Source organism: Peromyscus californicus, unplaced genomic scaffold, assembly GCF_007827085.1.
Source record: "Peromyscus californicus insignis strain IS unplaced genomic scaffold, ASM782708v3 Scaffold_4__1_contigs__length_199733344, whole genome shotgun sequence".
NCBI classification, from domain to species: Eukaryota; Metazoa; Chordata; class Mammalia; order Rodentia; family Cricetidae; genus Peromyscus; species Peromyscus californicus.
This window is the reverse complement of record NW_026294562.1, coordinates 83,349,042-83,375,153: the sequence shown is the minus strand read 5'-3', so window position 1 is coordinate 83,375,153 and position 26,112 is coordinate 83,349,042. Positions and strand designations below refer to the sequence as shown.

Sequence of the window (26,112 nt, the reverse complement as noted above, 5' to 3'; positions counted from 1 at the left end):
TGTCCATGAACACCAGGCATTAGAGGCCAGTATAGTATGCTAAGAACCAGAGGCCAGGCTTCTGGATATGCAATCTAACAAGATTCCTTTTGTGTGATTCAAATTCTTGTGTCTAAGAGTGTAAATTAGTGCCTCTCATACTTGGGGCATTTGGAAAGAAGCTTTCCCAATAGGGCATAGTGGGGTGCTATGAACCTACTTTCTCCCAAGTTTTTATTCCTAGAATATAAACAAACAGCACATTTTAATATTTACATAGAAACACAAGCATGCATGTGCACACATATGTTGCAGACTTACAGGGCAAGTCCGCATAATCCATCAGGAACTCAAGCCTCTCACTTGCATCTCTAAGTTGCCTCCTGAGTTTGAACACAGTGACATCACTGGATTTCTTTAAGTATTCAATGAGGGCCACTAGCTCCGAGGTGTTGGCAGGAATCTCACTGACTTTTTCAGCGATGGTGTTGTACTGATTACAAATACTGTGGAGAAAGAAATAGTCACAACCACCACCACCACCATCACCACCATCATCATCATCATCACCACCACCACCACCATCACCACCATCATCATCACCACCACCACCACCACCATCACCACCGTCACCACCATCACCACCACCATCATCACCACCACCACCACCACGGCAACCACTACCACCACCATCACCATTGCCACCATCACCATCATCACCACCACCATCACCACCACCACATGCACATCTGGATTTGCATCAACATGGAGGCCTTAGGTTGATGTGAGGAATCATCCTCTACAGCTTTTCTGCCTTCCCAGACTAAAAATACAGGTGGGATACCACACCCAGTTGGCATTTATGTGGGGTTCTAGGGATCCAAACTCTAGTCCTCATACTTGTGTGGCAAGAACTTAACCACTAAGCCATCTCTACAGCCCAAATTTTCTCCCAGAATTTTTATACCTGGTATTGGTTTCCCGGTTTACGTCCACCTGATACTGAATCAGACGGTCTTTAAGATTTTGGGCTCTCTCACAGAGGTCATGATTTAGGAAGATGGCATCAAGACAGAACATGGCCAAAGGCACGGTGATGTGCATGGATGCAATTTCCTTTCTCCTCTTTTTTATGTGATTGATACTCTGTAGAATGAAGTACATTCATAGTTCATTTGGTATCTGAGCTCTACCCATTGCCCCTAGCCTTCCCCTTGGTCATCACTAGTCCAATACTGAGCTTGGTGCTCATAGCAATCCATCGATTGCTCAGTGGATTGACTGTAGCTCATGTTACCAGGACATGAAACTCTGAGTGGCATCTCCTACCGTCACAAAATCCTCAATCTCATGGTTTTCCTTCAGGAATTCAGTGATGGCTTGTTCTGCCGTGTTATCCAGCAAGTCATCATACTTTTTGTATACATTTAAGTATCTTTCATGTTGAAGAACATAAAACAAAGCACACAAACATAAGTCAATGAGTTGGATGGGCAAGGGCACTGCTAAAACAGAAAATAGCATTTAAAACATGAACTCAAACCAAGAAAGAGAACTATAATAGAAATACAACTGGAAATTCAGGACTTGGGCTTCTAATTTCAATTTTGTGACTTCCTTGTGGCACAGACTCAGAGAAGATACTTAGTTAGTTGTTCGAGACAGAGTTTCTCTGTGCAGCCCTGGCTGTCCAGACCAGGCTGGCCTCAAACTCACAGAGATCCTGCCTCTGCCTCCCAAGTGTTGGATTAAAGGCATGTGCCACCACTGCCTGGTGGGTTTTTTTTTTTTTTTTTAAAAAACCACTGTTGTGTTTTTATTTTAAGTGGCTATAATAAACCTAATTTTATAAGGTTATCATAAACCTTAGCTATAGTAAAATATGTAGAACAATTATTACTATGCTGATTTATAGTAAATGTGAAATGAGCATCAGCACCCAGCCTTCCTTCTAACCCCCAAATTCTATGCTTAGTTTTAAGATGGAAATTTGGAAGTAAGTAACTTATGGCATATGAAATGAGGTCCATCTGTTTTCAGATCATGCAGGAATGGTGGGATAATTTTCTCCCAACTGGAAGATGCATCTAAGATGGTTTGACTTATTTTTAAAGTTTGAATTAACATTAAGGTAAGTGTGCGGAGTGCCTTGGTGGAGCCCCAAGGTACACAGGCAACCCCACAAGCATTCTGAGAAAGCAGAGAAGCCAGGACACTGTCAGTCTGGAAAGAAGTGTATGTATAAGACCCATGAACAGGGACACCCTCAAATAAGATGCACTGAGGTGGGCTTCCAAACAGAAGGCTGATTTCCCCATGGATGGATTGATGCTCTCAGTGGACGTGGTTTTGCCCTGCAGGAGGGTTTGGCCACATCTGGAAAGACTGTTCAGTTGTCCCAGTGGGACAGTTCCTCCTGGCGTATCGTGGGTACAGCTAGGGAGTCTGCCACATATCCCACCATACACAGGGCAGTCCTCATCCCCACAACATTGAATTCTTCCCACTGAAAATGTGAAGCAAACACATTTGCATCAAAGTCATTTGGTGGCAAACGGTGCGTGATCACTAGTTTAGGGTGATCTCACAATGTGAGTTCAAAACGGAAGATGCTTTTAGAGGGAAACATTTCACGTTGAAAACTGTCCTATACCGGCATGAGACTATTGAGTGAGACAATTCGCAGGTTTCTCTCTGTGTGGTGGTACACACCTGCAATCCTGCCACAAGAGAGCCTGAGGCAGGAAGATCTTGATTTGGGGGCCAAGTTGAGACATAGTGAAAATCTGATTCAAAATCAAACAAAAAAATGCCTGAAATACATTACAAGTTTCACAGCAGAAATATGACTTTGTTGCCCTAGATATTGAGAATATTATTTTTCTAAATTCCAGAAATGTCTAAATATAGCTGGTCCTGTGGCTTCCAGAGAACAGAGAAAGCTCTGCACCTGACTTTGAATCCTGGCTTTCATATTTATTGCAGCCTAGCACCATCTCTCCTGTCTGTAAGATGGGGATGAAGTCCTGTGCAGGTAAGCACTGGCCATTGCTGTATGTGTGTTTTGGGTGTGGGGGACAGGGATAGCTAAGGACCAACATTAAAAGCCCAACTAGGCTATAAAGCTAGAACTAAACCCACTTACTTGTGAGGTCCAACTTGATTTTTCTTAAATACCTCAAAAGTCTCATTCACAAAATCCGAAACAAGGTTTTCGTCAGGATCAACAGTTCCAAGGATCATGCTATAGCCTTTCAACTCTGGAAATAGTATAGATTCCACCTAAAGAGCAGAAGTCACTCTTGGGTGTTGTAAGACACACGCAGAAGTAAGAAGGCAGAAGGCATCAAACACAGGCTCTTGCAATAGACTCATTTCCAGGGATACCACTTGTGTTTTTACTTTATTTTATCTTGGCTAGTGGAAGAACCACCCTGCTGTTATCCCCTCTACCTCCTCTCTCTCTTCTCTCTCTCTCTCTCTCCTCTCTCTCTCTCTCTCTCTCTCTCTCTCTCTCTCTCTCTCTCTCTCTCTCCTGGGTTGTTGTCTTCTCAGCCTCTGCTCCTTTCAAGTCTCAAGATCTTAGAGAATCCTTCTGGGTTCCCAAGAGATGTGGGTTTCTGTGTTTGATGTTCACTATCTGATATTCTGCTTGACACTCATCATTCTTGAAATTAAATGACTATGTAATGAGCTATTTTAGGTGACCCCTAGAGTATAAATATCGTAAGGGGCTGATTCATGTGTGTTTATGTGTGTTCATGTTTATGCAGGTGTGTGCATGTTTGTGCGTGCGTGCGTGCATGCGTGTGTGCGTGTGTGTGTGTGTGTGTGTGTGTGTGTGTGTGTGTGTGTGTGTGTGTGGAAGCCAGAGGTCAACCTTGAGTGTCATTACTCAGGAGCCATCTACCTTGTTTTTTGGCACAGGGTCCCTTATTTTTGGCACCTGGGCTGCCTATTAGGCTCCACTGGCTAGCCAGCAAACTCAAGTGATCCTCTTGTCTTTGCAACCTACCCCTCATCCCTTGTATCAACATGCCTTGATTTTTGCATGGGTTCTGGGCATCCAGCTCCGGTCCTCACACTTGTGCAACAAACACTCTACAAATTAAGCTATCTCTCCAACTCAAGCGGCTGTTTTTCTTTGACATTTTCATTGCTGTATTCTCAGGGCCTAGACTGAGCTTGGTACTTAGTAAGAAGTGCTCAATAAACAGCATGAGGATAAATGACTAGTCTATTCGTACTGCTCTCACCCCCACTATTTCCTTTACTCCTATAATGAGAGCCGAGGACTGGGTTCTAATTCTGACTCTGTCACTAACCAACGCTGCACTCCTAGGAAATTACTACTCACTAAACCTCCACAGTCTCTAAAAAACAGAGGGATGTGCTAGATTATATACTCTTAGCTCAAAAGCAAACAAACAAATCTATGCTCTCTCTCTCTCTCTCTCTCTCTCTCTCTCTCTCTCTCTCTCTCTCTCTCGTATATATGCATTTGGGTGGGTGTGTACTGGGTATGGGATATGCTCACAGAGGCCAGAGGTCAATACTGAATGTTTTTCTTTTTTTCTTTTTTTTTTTTTTTGGTTTTTTCGAGACAGGGTTTCTCTGTGTAGCTTTGCGCCTTTTCCTGGAACTCAATTGGTAGCCCAGGTTGGCCTCGAACTCACAGAGATCCGCCTGGCTCTGCCTCCCGAGTTCTGGGATTAAAGGCGTGCGCCACCACCGCCCGGCTTGAATGTTTTTCTTGATCACTCTCAACTTTATCTTTTGAGACAGGGTTGTTTTTGTTTTGTAGCCCTGGCTGGCCTGGAACTCACAGAGATCCACTGCTTTTGTGCTGGGAATTCAGGCATGTGCCACTACACAGCCTGAGATGGGTTCTTTTTGAGTCAGGGGTCTCTGAATCTGGAGCTCAGTCATCAGGTAAGATAGCCGACCAATGAGTTTTAGGGAACCACTTGTCTTTCCACATTCCCTCCCCTAGCTCTGTAGGGCAAACACTTTATAAAGGAGCCACTTCCCCAGCCCACTCTCCAACTCTTTAATAGTGTGTGTGTGTGTGTGTGTGGTGTGTGTGTGTGTGTGTGTGTGTGTGTGTCCAAGAGTATTTTCATGTGCTTGGCTCCTGCAGGCGGCAGAGTCCCTCCTGGGGACTCACTACCATATCTCAGGGCCTTCTTGTCTACTTTGAAAATGTTTATCGACTGGCTCAGCAAAGATCTTCAGACTGCTCTCCTAGGTTGCATGCCTTATAGACTACACATCTTCCTTTGATGGGAGAGCAGCAGTTTAGGAAGGGCGCAAACAAGTGCAAAGGATCTCGGTGCTCTTTGGGTGACCTGACAGCTCTAGACTGGTGGAGGGCAAATTCTTTGCTGTGACTGTGTTTGGAGACAAAGTTTAGAAGCAAGAGGCAAGACCACCATTGGTCCAGGGCCTGGGTATCCCCAGGCCTTTCAATAGACCCACGTGAGCAGGACTTTCGAGCCTGTGTTGGGAAGAAGTCTCCAGTCAAAAGGGGAAAGAAATTCTTGCAGGGTTGAATGTGGAGGTTCTCCTATGCCGTGTGGACACCGTGAGGTGGAAACAAGAATGATCCTGTCCTATCCGGGGAACTGCTGCTTTCTACCCATCCTCCTGGCTTTCTGACTCTGCACTCCTTGGTTTCCCCACCATGTTCAAGGCTTTCTCCCGTGTCCTTCTCTGTCATTGGTGTTCCCTGCAATGCTGAGTGAGTGGATTCTTCCATCAGGGGAAAGGCTGGCCCCACGGTCCCTTTCCATAGTCACATATACGCTCCTCATTATGAAAGGAATGCAGGAGAGATTCAGGGGGAGCTGGGGGTGGGTAAGTCGTATTTTGTTGTATACATACACAGAATTCTCAAGGAATAAAAAAAAAAGTAAAAGTTACGTGGTGACATGGTTAAACACCCATTGAAATTCTGTGTATTACATCTCCTCTCTCATTTTATTCAACTTTGATTTCTGCATCTCCTTCACTGCCTTCATTTCAGTCTGGATTACATCAGCCTTGTCCCCCTGGATTGTACTGATAAGACCAATGGCCCATATTTATTTTTATTTTGTGTTTATTTCGGTTTCCTTCAGTAACTCTCATGGACAGGCTTCCTTTTTTTTTTTTTTTTTTTTTTTTTTTTTTTTTTTTTTTTATCTCGAATGCTATTTATTTTTTCAGTTGTTGCTGGGGCCTGGGGAGACAGCTCAGTGGGTAAAGTGCTGTCCACACAAGCACGAGGGCCTGAGTTTGACTCCCCAGCACCATGGATAAGCTGGGCACAGTGATGCACCTGTAATTCCAGTCCTGGGGAGACAGACAGGTAGAGCTCATTGGCCAACCAGGCTAGCTGAACTGAAGCGCTCCAGATGCAGTGAGAGACTCCGTCCCCCAAAAATAATGTGGAGATTAGGAAGACAACTGACCTTTACCTCCGTCCTCCACAGACATGCACACACATGCATGTGTACTTATACAGATATGTGTACATCCCCACACGAACAAATGCATGCAACACACACACACACACACACACACACACACACACACACACACACACCACATTTGCAGCTGAATTTCACCTTGACATGTTTTCAACTTATTGCTATCATGATGAGGTAAGATGTTGGAGACTACTCATCTGCTTCTGGTCATACACATATGCCTTAGACATTTAACCTGAGGGACTATAATTAAATTTTCACAACTCAGTTCAGAGAGGCAAGCCTGAGGTTCTGGAAGCAAGGTAGTGCTGCGGCCATGCTTCGATGAGAACTCAGCACCTATGGTCTCTTCCCATAGTCTGGTAACACTATTGGTATGTAAACAGGGCTAGCTTTCCAACCTGGTACAAACTGTGACCCGTGAGTGTGCCATCTTGGCATTATAATAATGCACTCACTCCAGTGCCAGTTCCTGCTGGGCTCTCTGCACTGCCGGCAGTCCTGGAGCTCCAGCTGCTTGTTAACACTGCCAATCAACAGCAGAGACAGACTCAAGGGGTATGTACTTCATGTGTCCCCAGCCCCACACTTATCTCTTCACACTATCGTCTTCTCTTTCATTTCCTTCCTAGGGATCTTGCTTGTAGGAGAGGTGCCCACTTCCTTTCTCTTCTACACACTCATTTTCATGTTAAACCAAGCTTGGCTGACCTCAAAACTCCAAGCATAGGAATTAGTGGTGAAACTGGAGCCTTTGGGTCACAGGCTTTCTACAAACCTAAGCTCTGTGTGTGTGTGTGTGTGTGTGTGTGTGTGTGTGTGTGTGTGTGTATACATGTCTGTGTACTCATGCATGTACATTTTGTGTGTGTGTGTGTGTCCCATTTCCCATTTCATCCAACTCCATTTCATTTCTCTGTGTGTGGTGCATGCCTGTGTGTGTGTGTGTGTGTGTGTGTGTGTTTGTGTGTGTGTGGACCGGTGGTTGAAATCATGTGCACTCTTCTCTTGCTCTCCATCTTACTTTTTAAGACAGGATCTCACTGGATCTAGAGCACCCTGGTTGTGCTAGACTGACTGGCCAGCAAGCCTAAGGCCTGTCTCCACCTCAGTGCCAGGATTGTACCTACACACACCATCATGGCACCATACCCAGTTTTTACACGGCTGCTAGTGATTGCATTTAGGTTCTTATACTTGTTTGACAAACACCTTACCGACCAAGCTGCCTCCTCAACCTCTCAACCTCAAACCTCAGCTTCAACTGTGTGTGTGTGTGTGTGTGTGTGTGTGTGTGTGTGTGTGTGTGTGTGAGAGAGAGAGAGAGAGAGAGAGAGAGAGAGAGAGAGAGAGAGAGAGAGAGAGAGAGAGAGAGAGAGAGAGAGAGAGAGAGAGAGAGAGAGAGAGAGTATCTCATAGGTTCATTCCCTTTGTGGAACTAGACATTGGCCCTCTTGTCACATCACCCACCCAAAAGATGTTAGGTCATGTGACTATCCTGCCTGGTAGACAAAGTTTACTTTTATGTTTCTTATTTAATAAGTAATTCTCCCTGGAAAGGAAACTGTGAAGAGCTTGAGCTGAGACAGGAAGGTTTTTTGGGTTTGTGTGTGTGTGTGTGTGTGTGTGTGTGTGTGTGTGTGTGTGTGTGTGTGTTGTTTTTCTCTCCCTAGAACCCTATAGTGGTGAATAAACCCACTGAACCTCAAAACAAAATGAGTTACATTTTTGCAAAAATCTTTGGCTGATTCATGCCAGTTCATCTGCAATGAATTATTAACCCACATTGGATGCCTTGGGAATCATCTGTCTCTTCTGAGGCAGCATACAAAGGCAGGGAATTAGGAGGGGACATAGGAAAGTCCTAGATAATCTTCCTGAGGACAAGAGGGTGCGTTAAGGGTGCATCCCAAGGTGAAACTGCCTAACTGGATACCACATGGACTGCGATTGTGCAACCAGCCACTTGATTGTTTATTCAGTATGGAACAAAAATATAAATGGATGATTAGGCAACTACCGTACCTTGGGGATCCCATCAGAATTCCTAATGATTTCCAAGAAGGAATTCTTTACTAATTCCCAGCAGTCATCGAAAGTTGGGTTGAAGACAATATCAGGTTCCAGTACTTCAAGTTTAATCATGATTAGCTGAGGTATGAAGAAATCCATCTCTTGGTAAGGTTCCTTAAAATCATTCCCATCCTATGGGTGACGGAAGAAATATCAGACCTCACACAACTCAGCTTCAGGCCACCACAGGAGTACTGTCATCCATTTATAGTGCTACCTGAGCACTGAGAAAGGATGTCAGCATACTTAAAACTGAGTCTGTCCTACTGGGAGCTTATGTTTTCTCTAGTTCCCAAGGCCTTCCCACAGATCAGAACAGCTGGCCTTGAACTCACAGAGATCCACCTGCCTCTGCCTCCCAAATGCTGGGATTAAAGGCATGTGCCACCACTGCCCGGCAGAACAGCTTATTTTAATCAATGCCACCTATATTCCAACTTCCAAATCCTTCCTGACCTTCAAAATTAGCTCAAAAGATGCCCTCCTTAGGAAGTCTCCTTGTTTCCTTCACTTTTGAATTTCCATATTTCTACTTCTGTCATGTTATTTTATCTTTCCTCCCCTTACTTCGTCTGTTCTAAACTGGAGGGCAGGATCTATATCTTATTCATCTCTTTGCTTCAAAATATCTAGGACAGGCATTAATACCTAGTAGGTGCTTAATAAAAACATATTGACCAAATCCAAAAGAATGAATATCTGTATACTTCAAATGACAATATCCTTGAGCACATGATGCATTTCAGCCAAAATGTCAACTTCCCTACAACAGAAATATTGATGAGGCGATATTCTTAAGCCTCTGTGAAACCGAACAACACAAGATCCCTTTCATAACTACAGTGCTCAGTGTGGTCCTTGGAGGGCAGCTGTAAAAACTTGTCCAAGTGGTTGGCTTGATAGCTTTTTAGACTGTCTAAGGGAAGACTGGAAGTGTATCAGACACAAATTTCTGCTTCCTTCAAACAAATATATTACTCCTTTCTTTGTGTGGAATTTTACAGTGAGATTTCCCACACATGGAATCAAGTAAAGGGTCCCTTTGTGCCTCACAAAGTAGAACCATAGATGACTGCCATAGAGTAGTCCTCTCAGGGTATCATTGGAGGCCAAATTCAGCAGCACTGGCTTTTATATTTTTGGAGCAACTAACAGAAGTCTGCCTGCCTATACCTCTACTTCCTGAGTCACGGAATAAAAGGCACGAGTCACCACTTTTACTTTATTTGGGAAAATGCTAAGAATTGGACATTTTTATAATCAGGAAATTAAAAAATATTCACTATACTTTTATTATTTTTTTATTTATGTGCATTGGTTTTTGCCTGCATGAGGATGTTGGGTACCCTGGAACTGGAGTTACAGACAGCTGTGAGCAGCCATGTGGGTGCTGGAAATTGAACCCCAGTCCTCTGGAAGAACAGTCAGTGCTCTTAACTGCTGAGCCATCTCTCCAGTCCCATCACTATACTTTTAAAGGTGAAATATGTCCACAGCCTGAAATTTCAGACACTCTCCCTTGATCTTTGGGCTGTCTAAATCTAGGGGATCATTTAATGCTTTGAAAATCAGGGCTTCCTGCTTTATGCTTTTCTTTCCACTTTATTGAAGCAGTTCCAGGAGGCTGTTAACTAGACCCAACTAAGCTTTTCATTCTTGGAGGTTCCCTCTCAAAGACCAAACAACAAGTCGCTACTAGCAACAAATGCATATAACAGCTCCCAAGCGTTAAGCCGAAGGTTGAAAGCAAATAGTCTCACCTCCATCTTTGTACTGGGGACGTTGAAAACTTCCTAGTGGCCTTTCCTCACCCTGAAAGAGGTACATGTTCTATCTTGTGTAACCATTCTTTAAGTTTCTTATGAAAATTTGCTTCCAGAGATTTTTTTTTTCATAAATTTAGTAGTGGGTAATGATATGACAAAAGTTTGCCAAGCATTTAAAAAAGGTAAAGTCATAGTCACCAGTATGTATTCAATTCAGAATTTCACCTTCTGGCCTGGCTCCCTGCTGAGGACATAGGTGAGCTCTAACCAGGCTGTGTTCCCTCCAGAGGGCTGGCTATGCGCTCTCCTCCATACCTTGTGTATCATGAAGAAAGAGACGAGGTCCTCCAGGGACTTAATGACCAACTCCCTCAGCTGAAGTGACATGAAGGAGGCAACCGAAGCAAAGTACTCCTCGATGCTTCTAGAGGAGTCGTAGTCACTCTTGGGAGCGAAGTGGACCCAGTGTTCCTTCTGTGAGACAAACAGCTGGGCACAGGTGGGGATCCACCTGCAGAGACAGGAGAACGCCAAGGAATTGGCTTTCTGAGCTGGAATGTAGGCTGCATAGTCCCACAGGCTGGAGGCTCGGTTCACAGAGCAAGGAAGAAGCCTGCTAGCACATTCTCCCTCTCTGCTCCCTGGCCACCACGTTGTGAGCCACTGGGCTCAAACAGACCCACCCCATCATGATGGACAGAAACCTCTGAAAGCATGAGCTGAAATCTTTTCTTCCTAAGTTGAATTTGTTACAGCAAAAGACAGTCTGATTAGTAAACTTGCCACTCAGTAATTTCTTTGTTCTGAATATAGTCCTATATGCACTCACTAAAGGCAAGGAAGTTGCCTAATGTCTGGCAATCCCCAAACTTTGGACCTTGAGGCTATTCATTTTGGGTCATTTCAATACAAGTCATTTGAGTACATGGTCTCATAGTGCCCATAGACGGAAAGAATCACAAGGGAGAAACACATGAGAACGATGTCATAACAAAACACGGTTCTGAAAAGGCAGAGGGAGTGTAGGAGGGAGGGGTAGAGAGAGCAACTGGCTATGAGGTTGCTAGAGGAGAGGCACGTGACAGGGACAGAAGGTATCATAGGAAGCCAGCACACTTCCTGTCCCTCCCAGGTAGAAATGGGCTCTCCGATGCGGGAGTGCTCAATCTCCGCAGCGTTCTGGGAGATACTGACTTGGTGAGAAGAACCCGCCGTGCCTCCTGGCAGTGCTTCTGTATCACTTCCTGGTACTCCTCAGGCAGCAGGGGCAGTTTTCCAGCCAGCAAGTCTGCTGTCCGAACAAACCTGAGGTCTTTAAATCTGCCAGAAGGGAGGGAGAAATGCCAGAGTGAAAGACCAATCCATCCTGTGGGGCAAGGTCAAAGGACACGGGTTCTCACGGTTTGTTCTCATAATTCTAACTCTTTTTTTTTTTCTTTTTCAGAGCTGAGGACTGAACCCAGGGCCTGTGCTTGCTAGGCAAGCACTCTGCCACTGAGCTAAATCCCCAACCCCCATAAGTCTAACTCTTAAGTTAGAGTAGCATCTTCTAGAAATAGTGATGCTGGGCGATTTCAGGGAATGGATAGTGGGGGTGGGCAGAGAAGAGCACAAAGCAATGAACAGCACCTGCACCCCTCCATTCCTTTGCCCTCCAGATAAAACATTGTTGTTGGTTAACTAAGAGCACACCTGTCCACTGTTGCTGCATGGAACAATGACAGAGGGCACCATTCACATTCTGCTCTATGTGATGGTGTGCCCTGGAGTTGAGCAACATGTGAGAAGCAGAACATGCATGTTCATGGACCACTTCTGATTCCTCCCTGCTCCAATCCAGCAGTCAGTTAAACCCAAGGCTTCATGACGGCTTTGTTGAAGATCTTTGAAATTCTCTCTTCTCTATTTCCTCTCTCCCCTCTCTCTGTCTCTCTTTGTCTCTCCTCTCCTCTCTGTCTCTGTCTCTGTCTCTCTCTCTTTGTGTGTGTGTGTGTGTGTGTGTGTGTGTGTGTGTGTGTGTGTATGTGTGTGTGTGTGTGTAAGTCAGAGGTCAACCTTGGGTATCTTTCCTTGGATGACATCTTGATTTTTTTTTTTTTTTGGTTTCTCGAGACAGGGTTTCTCTGTGTAGCTTTGCGCCTTTCCTGGGACTCACTTGGTAGCCCAGGCTGGCCTCGAACTCACAGAGATCCGCCTGGCTCTGCCTCCCGAGTGCTGGGATTAAAGGCGTGCGCCACCACTGCCCGGCGACATCTTGATTTTTAAGACAAGGTCTTTCATTGACCTAGAACTCATTCAGTAGGCTAGGCTAACTGGCCAGCAAGCACCAGGGAACTTCCTCTCCCCCACTCCACGACCACCACCCCCCCCACCACGCGCCCATTCCTAGGATTGTAAGCATGTACCTTCATGCTGTCTTTTTACATGAGCGCTGGAGGATGAACTCTAGTCCTGATGCTGTGTGTGGACTTTGCTGGCTAAGCCATCTCCCCAGCCTTGCTGCCTGGAATTCTCATGATGAGTTAGGTGGAACTGACTTTGCTCTTGAACCAAACCACTCTCCCTGTGGGCAGGTTTACCAGGCACCCCTTACATTTCTGTGCTTATGCCATGTAGACACTCTGAATATTTGTTGAATGAATGGATGACTCACCATCCTCCCTACATTGCTCCTCTCAACCTTGTCCCAGTCCACTTCTCTAGATCCAGGGAAGCTCTGCCACTTCCCAACCCCACAAGGTCCACTATTTATCTTCCCAGCCTCCCCTCTTCCATAGGTTAGTCTTTTAAGTCATCACTGTTACTTCTCAAATGGTACCTTTGCCCAGTTTCCTAAGCTTACCCCAGTGTTTGCCTCTAGATGCCATCATCTGTTTTGATGATCCACCAGACTTTCTTCCTTCTAAAATGCCACCGCCTATGGTCCTTTTGGGCAGGGGTAGTGAATTTAGTTGTATTTGTGTGTAACTGAGCACAAAGCACTTCTAGGGAAGGGTGGACCTGAGAGTCTTCCTCATCACACAGACATCTAACACGTCTCCACCCTACTCATCTTTACTTGAATCCTAATCAACTTCTCGCATGGATAGAACCAGGTTCTCCACTTTTCCCTCAGACCAATCTCATTATAGCCTCCAAATCCACAAACTTTACCAATCACAAAGACACCTTAGGTTATTTCTGTCCTCGTAGAATGAGTTTGCATCACACAGGACAACCATGATGTAGTTTCCTTGACAAATCTTTCTTCATGATGACTTTGTGCCCTTGACTTTTCTAATGAGCTGCAGTGAGTCATTAGCCTGACCTTTCAGTGAACTGTCCCTCCTGATTCATACATTTCTTGAGGAGCCTATTAAAAAAATCACATGCTCTCCTCTCCCCTCAAATAACTAATAGAATGGATAAACAAAATATAGTAGAGACAAACTATGGAATATTATTCAGTCCTAAGAAGAAATGTTGGTTACTGATATTTGCTTCTCTGTGAACAGATGTTGAGAATATTGTATTTATGTATGGACACAAAGGACCATATAATGTATGATTCAGTATATGTTACACATGCATAATCTGCAGATCTACTGAGGCAAGTAAGATTATTGTTGCCAGGTACTGAAGGGGTAGATTGGGTGTGAATGACAGAAAAATCCTTGAATTAGAGTGGTGCATATGGCACAAACTTGTGAAGAACCTAAAAACTACTTACTGTCCATGCACTTTCAAGGGGTCAGTGTGGTGGTTTGAAAGAGAATTTCCTCCATAGGCTCATGTGTTTGAACACTTGCTCCCCAGTTGGTGCCACCATTTGGGAGTATGTGGAATACTGAGGAGGTGGAGAATTGCTAGAGGAAGTTCATCAATGTGCTGGATAGTTTTATGTCAACTTGATCCAAGCTAAAGTCATCTGAAAGGAGGGAACCTCAACTAAGAAAATGCCTCTAGCCAGGTGGTGGTGGTGCACGCCACGCCTTTAATCCCAGCACTTGGGAGGCAGAGGCAGGCGGATCTCTGTGAGTTCGAGGCCAGCCTGGTCTACACAGCGAGATCCAGGACAGGTACCAAAACTACACAGAGAAACCCTGTCTGGAAAAACCAAAAAAAAAAAAAAAAAAGCCTCTATCATATCTAGCTGTAGGGCATTTTCTTAATTAGTGACTGAAGGGGAGGGCCTAGCCCATTGTGGGTGGTGCCATTACTGGGCAGGTAGTCCTAGATTCTACAAGAAAGCAGGCTGAGCAAGTCATGAGGAGCAAGCCAGTAAGCAGCACTCCTCCATGGCCTCTGCATCAGGTCCTGCCTCAGTTTCCTGCCCTGTTTGAGTTCCTGTTCTGACTTCCTTTGATGATGAATAGTGATATCATGTTATGGAAGTGTAAACCAAGTAAAGCTTTTCTTCCCCAGCTTGCTTTTTGATCATGGTGCTTCACTGTAGCAATAGAAACCCTGACTAAGACAGTCACTATGGAGAGGCTTGAGAGTGTCTAGCCTTACCCCACTTACTCTTCCCTCTGTTCCCTGTGTGTGGATGAAATGTGATCAAGTAGCTTCCTGATCCCGCTGCCATGCTATCTTTGACTGTTGCCATGTCTTTACTGCCATAATAAACTCTGTCTTTCTGAGGTTGCTTTTAGTCATGGCATCTGCCACAGCAACAGGAAAATAGCCAACACAGTGAGCTTTATAGTTGGTCTTTCAGCGCTGTGGGTTCTGCCCGCTTGGATTCAACCAACAGCATGTGGGAAATATTCTGAAAAAAAAAAAAACCCTGCTTTTGTACTAAACAGGTACAGAATTTATTCTTGAAATTACTTCCTAAGCAACCCCTTATGACAACTACTCACATAACAATTCCACTGTACTAGACAGCCTGGTTGGTCTAGACATGGTTTTAGTATACGGGAAAGTATGAGACTATATGAAAATACTAGAATATTTTATCTAAGGGACTTGAGAGTTCATGGACCATAGTATCTGGGGTCCTGGAAACAATCTCTATGTGTAACAAGAGTCAACTTCATATCTCAAGTTTTGAAATTTGAAAGGAAAAAGGGGCCTTCTTCCATCTCATCTTGATTCCTGTAATTCTGGCAGTGAATGTAATTATTGATAAACACAACTGAGAGATCATAGCTTGCCAAATAAACTCCATGGAGAAAAAACAGACCCAAACCTTCATCCTTCTCAAGAGGAGAAACAGAAGGAAGCATAGCGTTGTAATTGAGGGTGACAGGCGCTACAGTGCAGGTGATGGGGAAGTGATTCCTCTTGCGGACTTAAGTTTTATCAGGTACTAAGTACTTTGTGCTGAGTTACTAATTCCTCTTAACATCCCTCCAAAGTAGGAACTCTTATTATTTCAACCTTGGAGACCAAGAAAGCAAAGCCCAGAGATGGGAGGTAGCACAGCCATCTACCTACAAAGCAGAGCTAAGATTTGGACAGGAATTTAATGGCTCAAACTGTATACCCACCATGCTCCAGGGCTTACAGATGGGGAAATGTATTTTGGGAAGTCAAAGGAGGGCTCCTTATACCTGTAGGTAGGTTCACACTCACAACCCACACACTTTCTGTCTAGAATCTTTGATGGGCCCACTCCACTGTAGAAGAAGGGCTACTGTCACCGTGCCATACTGAAGAGGTTCACTTATGTGCAGAACAGTAAAGAAAAGGACCCAAAGGCCAGGCGCCATGTCTTACTCCGCAAACCACAGTTCTTTGAGGTTGTACATCATGGGGTTCACTGTGTGCAAATGCTCCTCATTCCACTTCTTGGCGCTCTGGTAGACATTGTGCCAGGGCACAGGGGCCCGGATCACTCTGTGAGGAAACAAGCGAGGGATGCTCTCGATGAACAGCCTTTTCTTCTCCATTGGGTCCATGAGGATGTAGTCAACTAGAGTAGAGAGAGAGGTCACCCTATCACGCAGGGTCTTTAAACACCCTGTGCTCCTAGCTTTCATACACTTAGAACGGAAATGAGTCTCTGTCCATTTACATCTGGAAATGCATCCTCATTGGCCAGGACAGGGGTAATCCATTGGGTGTGACTTAAGTGGGAGAGGACATTCTGTTGGTATAAGCTGTTTTCTTTCTGAAGACACTTCACCGGAAGGAGTGTGACTTCACAGTGTCCAGCACTTGGATTCTGAGGGTGAGTCCTCCTTTTCCTGCGACAGTGCATTAGCACCTGCTGGTACTCCACTAGTGATTAATTGACTTCTCTCACCAAGATAATTACACAAACATAAATCAATACAGCGAGCAGCACCAGACACTTACAAATGGAAATTTAGATAGCAAATGTGTTTTGTTGGGAAAGAAAGATTGGTGAAATCTTGGTAGGGCCACAGTTATGCTGCACCATGAAGAATGAATATGAGCTTAGTATCGGAAGAACTCTGGGGACAGAGGAATGTTGTGTGTGGAGCTAAGGTGTCAGACAGTCTGCTCAAGGGGCTGTGAGCCATGCTGTGGTAGACACATCAGGTGCAAGTGGCGATGCTGAAGAAGCTACATGGCTAGAGAAGCAAGTTGGAGCTAGGAGCAAAAGACCTTACAGGTTTGTTCTTAGAGATGGGTTCTGTGCGGCAGCAGACCAAGAGCTATTACACTGACCTCATCAGAAAGTTAGGAGAACAGAAACATTTGGTAAAGGGGTGACAACAAGGCAGAAAAACAACAGGATCACCCTTCCCCTTTCTCTCTCATATCACCTGCCCTTAAAAATGCCTCCTAGTGTGATCTACTGGACGTACAAGACACTGGGCTTAGGACAGAGGAGGAGCAGTGATACACCCATCACTATACAAAAGCTAAGGGTCCGAAAAGGGAGTCCAAAGCTACCAATAGGAGAGGACAGCAGCAGAGAAACAAAGGCACAGTGCGGGGGGTGGGGTGGGGGACTGGTGAGCCAGGATGAGCTGAAAGCGGAGGCACCAGGACTGCAGAGGAGGAGGGGACAGCTGAGGGGAGCAGAGAAAAGCCACCCTTGTAGGGGAAGGGGCAGGTCTGGAGCCACGTTTTGAAGGGTGGGTGCCTACAGCGCAACACCTGTCACATCTGAGCCACCTGAAGCTTGTCATTCATACTGAATCTTGGGTATTACCCAAGATGCACTTCTTTCTAAACCAGAAGCTGCTTTTTTAGCAAGGTCTGCACGAGCATGCCTGTGCAAAGGTGGTTAGTTCAAAGGGAGACATTAGTGATGGTGGCTAGGATGGAGAGACATTTGAATTAAAAGTTACATGGTTATTTTGGGGTGAGTTCAGTGAAATCAGGGTGGTGACTGATTAAAAAAAAATGGCCATGCGAGAATTGATCTTGATTGTCAGTTTGATTGGACTGAATGATGCCTGAGAGATTAGTACAGTGCACGCCTGGGTGTGTCTGTGAGAATGTTTCCAGAGGTGACTGGCATGCGAGCCAGTAACTGAGGATACAGATACAGGCCATCTAGTAGGATGGCAGCCCGCATAGAGCCAAAGCCAAAGGAAGAAGCCTGTTAGCACACACACGCTCTTTCTCTCTCTGCTTCCTGGATGGGATGAGGGAGCAGCGCACAGATGGCACCATATGCCCCTGTGTGACACTCTGCTCTATCACCACCTAAAAGCAATAGAGGCAGCTGATCGTGTCCCCAGACCTCTGAAACCACGAGACAAAATGAACCCTTCCTCCTCTGAACTGATTTTTTCCGCCGTCTCGTCACAGCAACAGCAAAGTGACCGACACACAGAGCCAGGGCAGTGCGCTCCGTAGGAGCTCCGTGCCCACTTAAGCCCAGCCTTACCGATGCTTTTCATGAGGCTACAGTAGTAGTCATTCTCCTTCTCGGACCTGAGTGCGACCTGCAGGGGTTCCAGGGATGGGATTGACAGCAGCACCTTCGGAATCAGCTTGTAAATTCGCACCATGACCTCCTCGTCCTCAGGGGCAATCATGTCTTTTCGGATGCCGTTGGTCAAGTAGTAATAATATCTCTTCCATAAACAAAGCAAGGAGAGGTCACGACCGAGTGGCTGTGGGCACCTGTTCCACCCACCAGCCAAGCAGCTGCCAAGCAGCGGAGGGCCCCGGTTCACACAGCAGCCATCCATGACTTTGGTCCCTTGCCACCATGCTTCCAAAGCCAGTCACTTCACACACACTGCATGTGACAAGGTCACCTGCATGGGGCAGGTGCTTCTCACTGAAGGAGAAGACAACTGCTCATCTCTGAGTATTTTAGTTTTCCTGAGAGGAGTTGCACAGCTACCTCATTAGGGATTTTCCCCATTTTCAAAACACATTCACAGGCTGCAGTCTGCTTGTGATTGATAGGGTTGCCGGAAACACTACAGAACACAGTTGTTTACTCACACCAAAACACCGTCTTCATTGTTTATCTGAAATTCAGATTTAACTGAGTGTCCTTTCTTGTTTTGAAGAAATTTGGCCACCGCCCACCCCATGGGCTGCCATATGGGAAGCTATGTGCTAGGGACTCACAAGCCACCAGTTCCTGAGATCTGCAGCTCCACATGGCCCTCCCCCTCACATAGAGGAAACAAACACACACACATGCAAATCCTCAGTCAGTGGTCTGTGGTGGAGTCTGGGCTTCAGGATTCTTTTAACATTCCCCCAGGTGACTCTGCCATTCACTGCTTTGAATCACTCAGATGCCAAGCTAATATTTATCAAGTTGAGGGCCCCAGTAAGGAAGTACCTCCAGGTCTAACTCGGATGGTTTTTTCTCTTTACGTTCTATTTCCATCTCCCCTTGCAACATCACATCCATCTGTTGTTCTGGACTCATTGGTCTGCTTCCTGGGTGGCTCGACCACGTGTCCATGTTACACTTCGTGGGCAAGGATGACGGGTGTTTGGAGGCCAAGGGCATCCTGAAAGGTTGGTACAGTTCTGCTCTTAGGATTGTAAGGGAATCCCTTCCCCCTTGTGTCGTCTAGTGACGTCTAATGTATGCGCCTTGGGTGGCCCAGATATGTAACACTTCCCATGCTGTGAACACTGGCTTTCCTCAGTTCATTAACGTACTCTACATAGAGGCTTGAAAGATTGGTGGGGAAAATGAGCTACTGTCTGTCTGATAATGCCTTCAAGCCAAGAAGCAGAATATGACTTTTTTTTTCTTTAGATTTTTTGAGACAGGGTTTCTCAATGAAGACCTGGCTGTCCTGGAACTCACTATGTAGACCAGGCTGGCCTTTAACTCACAGAGCTCCACCTGCCTCTGCCTCCAGAGTGCTGGGATTAAAGACATGTGCCACCACTGCCCAGCTTTTCAGAATATGACTTGCCCAGTCCAATCTTCTCTGTTCCATGGCACCCACAGTGACACCTTACCCAGCAGCATCTTCCTTGACTTTGAAGGAGAACTTCATTTTCTTCTTGGTGGGCTCTGACGAGGGTTTAGATACTGTGAGATTGGAGAAAGAAAGACATCAGGGATGGGAAGCCTTGAGCCATCCTCTGTCTGCAAGGATGTCTGGGAGACTATTAAGGGGAGTGGACAAGGTGGGGCAGGGTGCAGGGTGTTTTTTGTTTTGTTATTTTTGTCTTATTGTTTTTCTTGTTTTGTTTTTTTTAAAGATTTATTTATTTATTATGTATACAGAAGAGGGTGCTAGATCTCATTACAGATGGTTGTGAGCCACCATGTAGGTGCTGGGAATTGAACTCAGGACCTCTAAAGAGTTGGATGGGTAGGGAGGCAGGGAGGATCTGGGAGAATGGGGGAAGGGAATGATCAAAATATATTGTATGAAAAATTTTTAATAAAAAGAAAAAAAAGGATATAGCATTTCTAAACCAGGATAAGCCCTCTTCACATACTGAATTTGTTGCTTTTTTTCCTTAGAATTTCCAGTTTCCAGAATGTGATTAAAGTATTTCTGTTGTTTCTAAGCTACCCAGACTATGCACTTTGTTATGAAAACTCAAACAGGCTTAAACAAGAATCATAGTATTAGCAATTAGAACATTAAGTCTAAGTTTCCAGGTGAGCTCTCCTACCCAGGGTATTTAATGTTTGCTCTGTGTCCTTGAAGCAGTAATCTGCAAAGATGACATCCTAGAGACATGAGTGTGTATTCAAGAAATGAGCAACACTGATGAAGACTACTTCAAGGAATCCTCCAAATGATATTCTTAGGCCTAGTGCCATAAAAACAGAATAAGAAATTAGGGGGGAAAATCACAATAGAACCTGTTAGAAATCTGAAAATGGAATTTTCTGGATCAGGCTGGCCTGTAGATTTGTCTGTGGGGGACTGTCTTGATTGTTAACAGGGGTGGGAAGACCAGCTCTGAAGGTGGATAGCACCATTTCAAGGGCTGGTCCTGACTGTTTACAAGTCGAGAAAGCTCGCTGAGGATGCAGCAGACCCATGTTTCAGTCTCCTTTTGTTCTGACTGTGAATGTGATGCTCTTAGTTTACTGCTTTGACCTCCCTGTCATAATGGACTGTAATCTGGGGTTATGAGCCAAATTAGCCCTTTCTTCCCCTGAGTTCTTTGGTTTGGGGTGTTTTTATCACAACAGAAATAAAACTAGGACACACACACACACAGATACACACAAAGACACATACACAAACACACACACAGACACAAACACACACACAGACACAAACACACAGATACACACAAAATACCACACAGATACACACACAAACACACACAGACACATACACACACACAAACACACAGATACACAAAAAAAACACACAGATACACACACAAACTCACACACAGACACATACACACACACACACACACACACACACACACACACACACACACACACACACACAAAGAAACAAAAAAAAACCCAGCAGCACTTTTTAGACATGTATTCAATATTGAGCAGAGCTGAAGAGAAAATTAATGAGTTGGAAGGTCACAGCTGAGGAATTCACGTATATCACAGAGGGAAAAGTGGAAAATATGAAAGCTTTTGAGACAGAATGAGTGGCTCCAAAATGTACCTAACAAAAATCACAAAAGGGTTCTGTAAGCAAATATATGTATATTTGGTGGGATGTAATAAGTTAATATCTGTAAGACACTGTGGTAAACAGCTTCCAAAATGGACCCCCTCCTATGATTCCCACTCCATGATATGACTTTGATGCGAAGCTGGACCTGGTGATTCATTTTTAACAAACAGACTATGGTAAAAGTGCTAGTTCTAAGGTTAATTTTCAAAAATTTTCTACGGTATCTGAGGCACTGGCTCTGTCTTACTCCCTCTTTTACTGACTCCATTGGAAGTCAGAAGCTGTGGTGTAAGCTACCCTCTGGAGAGGCCATGTGGCAAGGCACTGATGATGGCCAACAGTCAAGAACTCAAGAATGCAAGCCTGGAGGAGAATCCTTTCTGTGTATTTTGATGACTATGGTCTTGGTTGCACCTTGATTACATGATTGTGAGAGATCTTGAGCTTGAACTACTCAACTAAACCAAACACAAAGATCTCACCTGTAGACACAGAGAGATGACGAATAGGATTTGATTTAAGTCTTGACATTTTGGGGTAATCTGTGATGTAGACATCGGTAGTTTAAGTACATTAAACAGTACTGGTGTCTGCAAACGATGCATAAACCATAGCCATTACAGTAATTTCCACTTCATAGGTGGCAAGAGTGAGGCTCTATGAAGCTATTAGGTTCAATAAAGGGCAGAGCCAGGATGAAAACCCAGGAGCAGAAGCTTCACTTCAAAGCCCCATTCTGCACAAAACACAGCATATTGTCACAAGTACCTAATGGTAGCCCCTGACTGGTCTTGTCCCTAGGGACATTGATGGTGACTGGTTGGTAAACCTTCAGCAGGTCTTTCAGTTTCATGTCCCGGGCCGTCAAGGAATAGTTGTTGCCAATGGAGTCACTGGGTCCACGGTGGCAGTCCTGTTCTTTGAAGGGCACAGCCAGGGTCCAGGATGTACGTTGCATCAAGGGGGGATAAAAACTGTGAGACATGACAGTCTGCAAGGAGAATAATGTAAAGGAGACACAGTCAGAGACATCTCTGTGAGCCTGGGCTCTGCTCCAGCTGAGATGGAGTTTCACATGCTGTGTGCTGTGTTTCTACCTTCTGCACACCCGGGGAAACACATAGTGCATGGATACTTCTCTGCCCAGTGGAAGATTTATGAAGTCAAGGAAAACAACTGGCATTCAACACCCAAGAGTTAGGGGACAATAAACTTTTATTCTTCATGGACATGGTAGTGAGAGGCATGTAACGACTCTCACTTTACAAGTGAAGATCCTGAAGTAGATCTCTGTAACACAGTGGGAAAATGGCAAGGCCAAACGCAAACACACTTTCATCCTAACACAAACCTCTCTACTCATACTGCTGCAGCGTTTTCTGATGACTAAGTGATGAGAGCTATTAGTCCCACTTGCCAAAACTGTTTGCATTCACTAGAACCCAAACGAATACCTACACAGGCGAGGTGTGTTCCCTGGATCTTCTTCCTCAGCAGAAGAGCAGGCAGCCATGGGTACTCACCTCATAAAGTTCAGATGGCTCCTCATTTGCAGACACAGGCAGAGGGGGCAGCTCTGGCCTAGCCTGGGAGCGGCTCATATGATGTATGGAGTCATTTTTGGCAAGCTGTGGGAAATGAGAACAAAGGCTCTCTTCAGGAATTGGGAGAGATTTCTGGGCCTCTGGAGAGGGTGAGAACTGCAGAGGTCCCCAGAAGTCTTATGCACACAGTGCTGTTCAGGCCCCTCCATCCGTTACACAGGAATATTTATGTATTTAAATCATCAGTCTGTCTGTTCTACAGCATCTCCTCTCTGGCTTTTCTTTTACAGACAATCTGTTTATTTTCCCCACCCTTCAGGAAAACCCCAAGCTTTGAGTGTGCCTCCTATCCAACCCTGGGTAGGATTAAAAGTGAACTTCCTTTCATTTTTATTCATTTATTATTATTATTATTAGTAGTAGTAGTAGTATTGAGTGTGTGCATGGTGTGTATGTATGTGTGTGTGTGTGTGTGTGTGTGTGTGTGTGTGTGTGTGTGTGTGTGTGCATGATGTGGGGGGGTGTGCCATGGCATCTTGTGTGTTGGAAATCAGTGGACAACTTTGTGGAATTGATTCTCTCCTTCCACTTTTATGTGAGTTCTAGGGATTGAACCCATGTCACCAAGCTTGCAGGACAAGCTCCTTGACCTGCTGAGCCATCTTGTCGGGCCCCCAAAGTGGATAGCTTTTAAAAGTCGACTCTTGCATTTCACATATTCAATATTTTGATTAAAATCATACTCAGGCAATGGCTTGTTAACTTTCGCATGTTTAACAAGCATGTAAGCAACTCTCTGTGATTTCCTCAGAAAGCATGGTTGTGGGAGTCCCCTTTCATCAGTCAGTGTACATTTGGGTGTGAGCCTCAGATGGGGATGGACAGCCACGGTCACTTTCAGTGCCCACGTGCCTCCCCTGAACAGAGCTGAAAGTGGGTGTAGGCTGCACAGCATTGTGTGAGGTTTTTGTCTGAAGACTCAGCATTGTGTCTGAGGCTGTGGTAGAGACACTGCTGTACTGATGGGGAGGTTCTGCTGTTCTTTACTTTCAAGGCCAATGTTGGTTCTGACTTTAGCCCTAGAATGTGACTATAGACTAGCTCTGGTGTGAGATGGGACATTGTGATAGAGATTTTTATTTACTTGGATCTGCAAATTATGGCATGCAACATTGCTGTATTACTGGTGCAGGTTGGAGTGGAAGAGGGGCATAGGATTCCCTATTAGTCATGAATCACCAAGCCTAACTAACCCCTCACTGATAACCCCTAACCTCCATTTAACTCCCCTGGAGCTCCTGTATCATTAAATAAGCAACATTGTCTACCCAAAATCCAAATGATTATATGTCAGGCGTGCAAAACCTTAAGGGACTTTTGGTGGCAGTCCCATTCTAGCTGATCAAATCAAGAGCCAGAATGGTATGTAACACATCCCAGACACCAAGAGGCAGACTTGCCTTCTAGGGCAGTAGCTTTTAAACATGCATCACCCTTCACCCCAGCAATATCAGGAATGGCAAGAACCCTTTACATGGCAAATTACTAGGACTTTGGCCATGGGACCAAAAATTAAATGAGAACAGGCAAAGCCATGATCATAGAGGTACTTTTAGCTTGAGATCTTTGAAAACATGGAATGGGTTCACTGATCTCACAGCCCAATTCAGTGTTTCTCAAAGACTATTACCAGTGGTTGGCCAATGGATACTTATTCAGAGTAGAGCTGCTTGGTCCCCACTGCAAGCCTGATGCTCTTGAGAACCAATGACCTTGTTATTTTCATCTTACAGAACTAAGTATACTGACTTTTTATATTGTTTATTTAATTATTTTTTTTTGAGATAGGGACTCATAACTCAGGCTGGCCACAAACTCAAAATCCTCCTGTCTCAGCCTCCAAAGTGTTGGGATTTCAGTCATGAACTATCATACCCAGTTTTAATATGCTGGTCTAAATCACAGCGGCCTCTTTGTCCTCAACCTCAACCTCAAGGACCTGAGAGCTAAGCAGTTGTCTTCCCTCCTTGATGAATGAAATCCATGCCAGATCTGATCAATGAGGCAAACAAAACAGGAAAAGCTCCAGAGTCAACTGGAAACGAATTTGGTCATCCAAAGCAAGTACAGTACCAACCAAAGAAGAGTCTGGTCAGGGCACTTTCAAGGCTATGAAGGCATTCATTATTTCTTTTAAGGTCCCAGCTATAAGACATGTATCGACAGGGCTGTCTGCATTGTGTCATTGCAAGCAAGAGGAATTTGTGGTCAGTGGCAAGCTCTCCTTTGGCCTAGATTTTAAAATCCGTTTTAAATAAAAATCTTCATTCAAAGAGCAACAAACACCAGCAAACCCGAACATCTTGAGTAAGTCACAAGAGCAGGAAGGAGCAATTGAACGCAAAAGCCCTGACCTTGTGGAGTCAGGGAGAATGTTAACATTATCTGGGAGGGGTCTTGGTAACTGTGTTTCTGTTCACTGTGGAGTAACCCTGATTTCAGTGCTAATAGGAAAGTTAATCCTCCCACCGGAAGTAGAATACAGACCTGGTGGGAAAACCTGGTCTACTCCAATTTCAATCCATGTGGCACAATGTGGCTGGTCTTAGCCTCTGGCTCTGGGCATGAGACCAATCATATGGCTCCATTTTCCTATCCATGGTGATTGGCTAGAGGGCGGCATGTGAGCCAAGCGTTTGACCAGAGTATTTCCTCAGACTTTTGTCAGAGCTCCAGAGAAAGCCACACCTTTCATTAGTGTCATTAATTGAGAGGCAGCTTATGCTCAGAATTCCCACAGTCATCTCTGCCTCACATGGGGAAAATGTGCTTTAAAATAATGCAAAATAGAAGCTGGCAAAATCACCAGAAAGAGAAGCATCTTGGTGACGTCAGTGGAAACCCTGTGTCTAACTTGACTTCTTGGTTGCCTGAACCCAGAGATCCTCTGAGGTGTGAGGCACACTGAATTTTAGGTCTATCTTCCCATCCTGAGAAAGGGTCAGTCTAGAGGTAGACACAAAGACAGCTAGCTGACTCAGAAAGCTCAGGACAGAGAAGAGAGACACCATACCCCACAAGCAGACAGAGAAGCCTTTCTTGGGCTTATGAAAAAAAGCAAATATGAGGCAGTTGGCAGAAGATGAGAACCTCTACAGAAACACGTTCATCTTTAAGCTAGTTCATGGGCTCAGACCAAGACATCCACAGAGAAGCCCGTGGGACAGAAACATGATGAACAGGACAGAACACGTAGGAAGGAATCAATTCCACA

At 44.9% G+C, this 26,112-nt stretch overlaps 1 protein-coding gene across 1 annotated transcript in view; it reads right to left on the bottom strand.

Annotated features, from left to right (window-relative positions):
* The window catches only part of Dnah3 (dynein axonemal heavy chain 3), a 173,785-nt gene that overhangs the window by 145,903 nt on the left and 1,770 nt on the right, over window positions 1–26,112 (bottom strand). Inside the window, 13 exon segments of the mRNA XM_052711765.1 lie at window positions 301–485; window positions 947–1,125; window positions 1,309–1,414; window positions 3,125–3,261; window positions 8,475–8,654; window positions 10,604–10,799; window positions 11,483–11,608; window positions 15,992–16,187; window positions 18,084–18,273; window positions 19,002–19,176; window positions 19,640–19,712; window positions 22,063–22,285; window positions 22,818–22,922. Of these exon segments, the coding sequence (XP_052567725.1) occupies window positions 301–485; window positions 947–1,125; window positions 1,309–1,414; window positions 3,125–3,261; window positions 8,475–8,654; window positions 10,604–10,799; window positions 11,483–11,608; window positions 15,992–16,187; window positions 18,084–18,273; window positions 19,002–19,176; window positions 19,640–19,712; window positions 22,063–22,285; window positions 22,818–22,922 (2,071 nt within the window).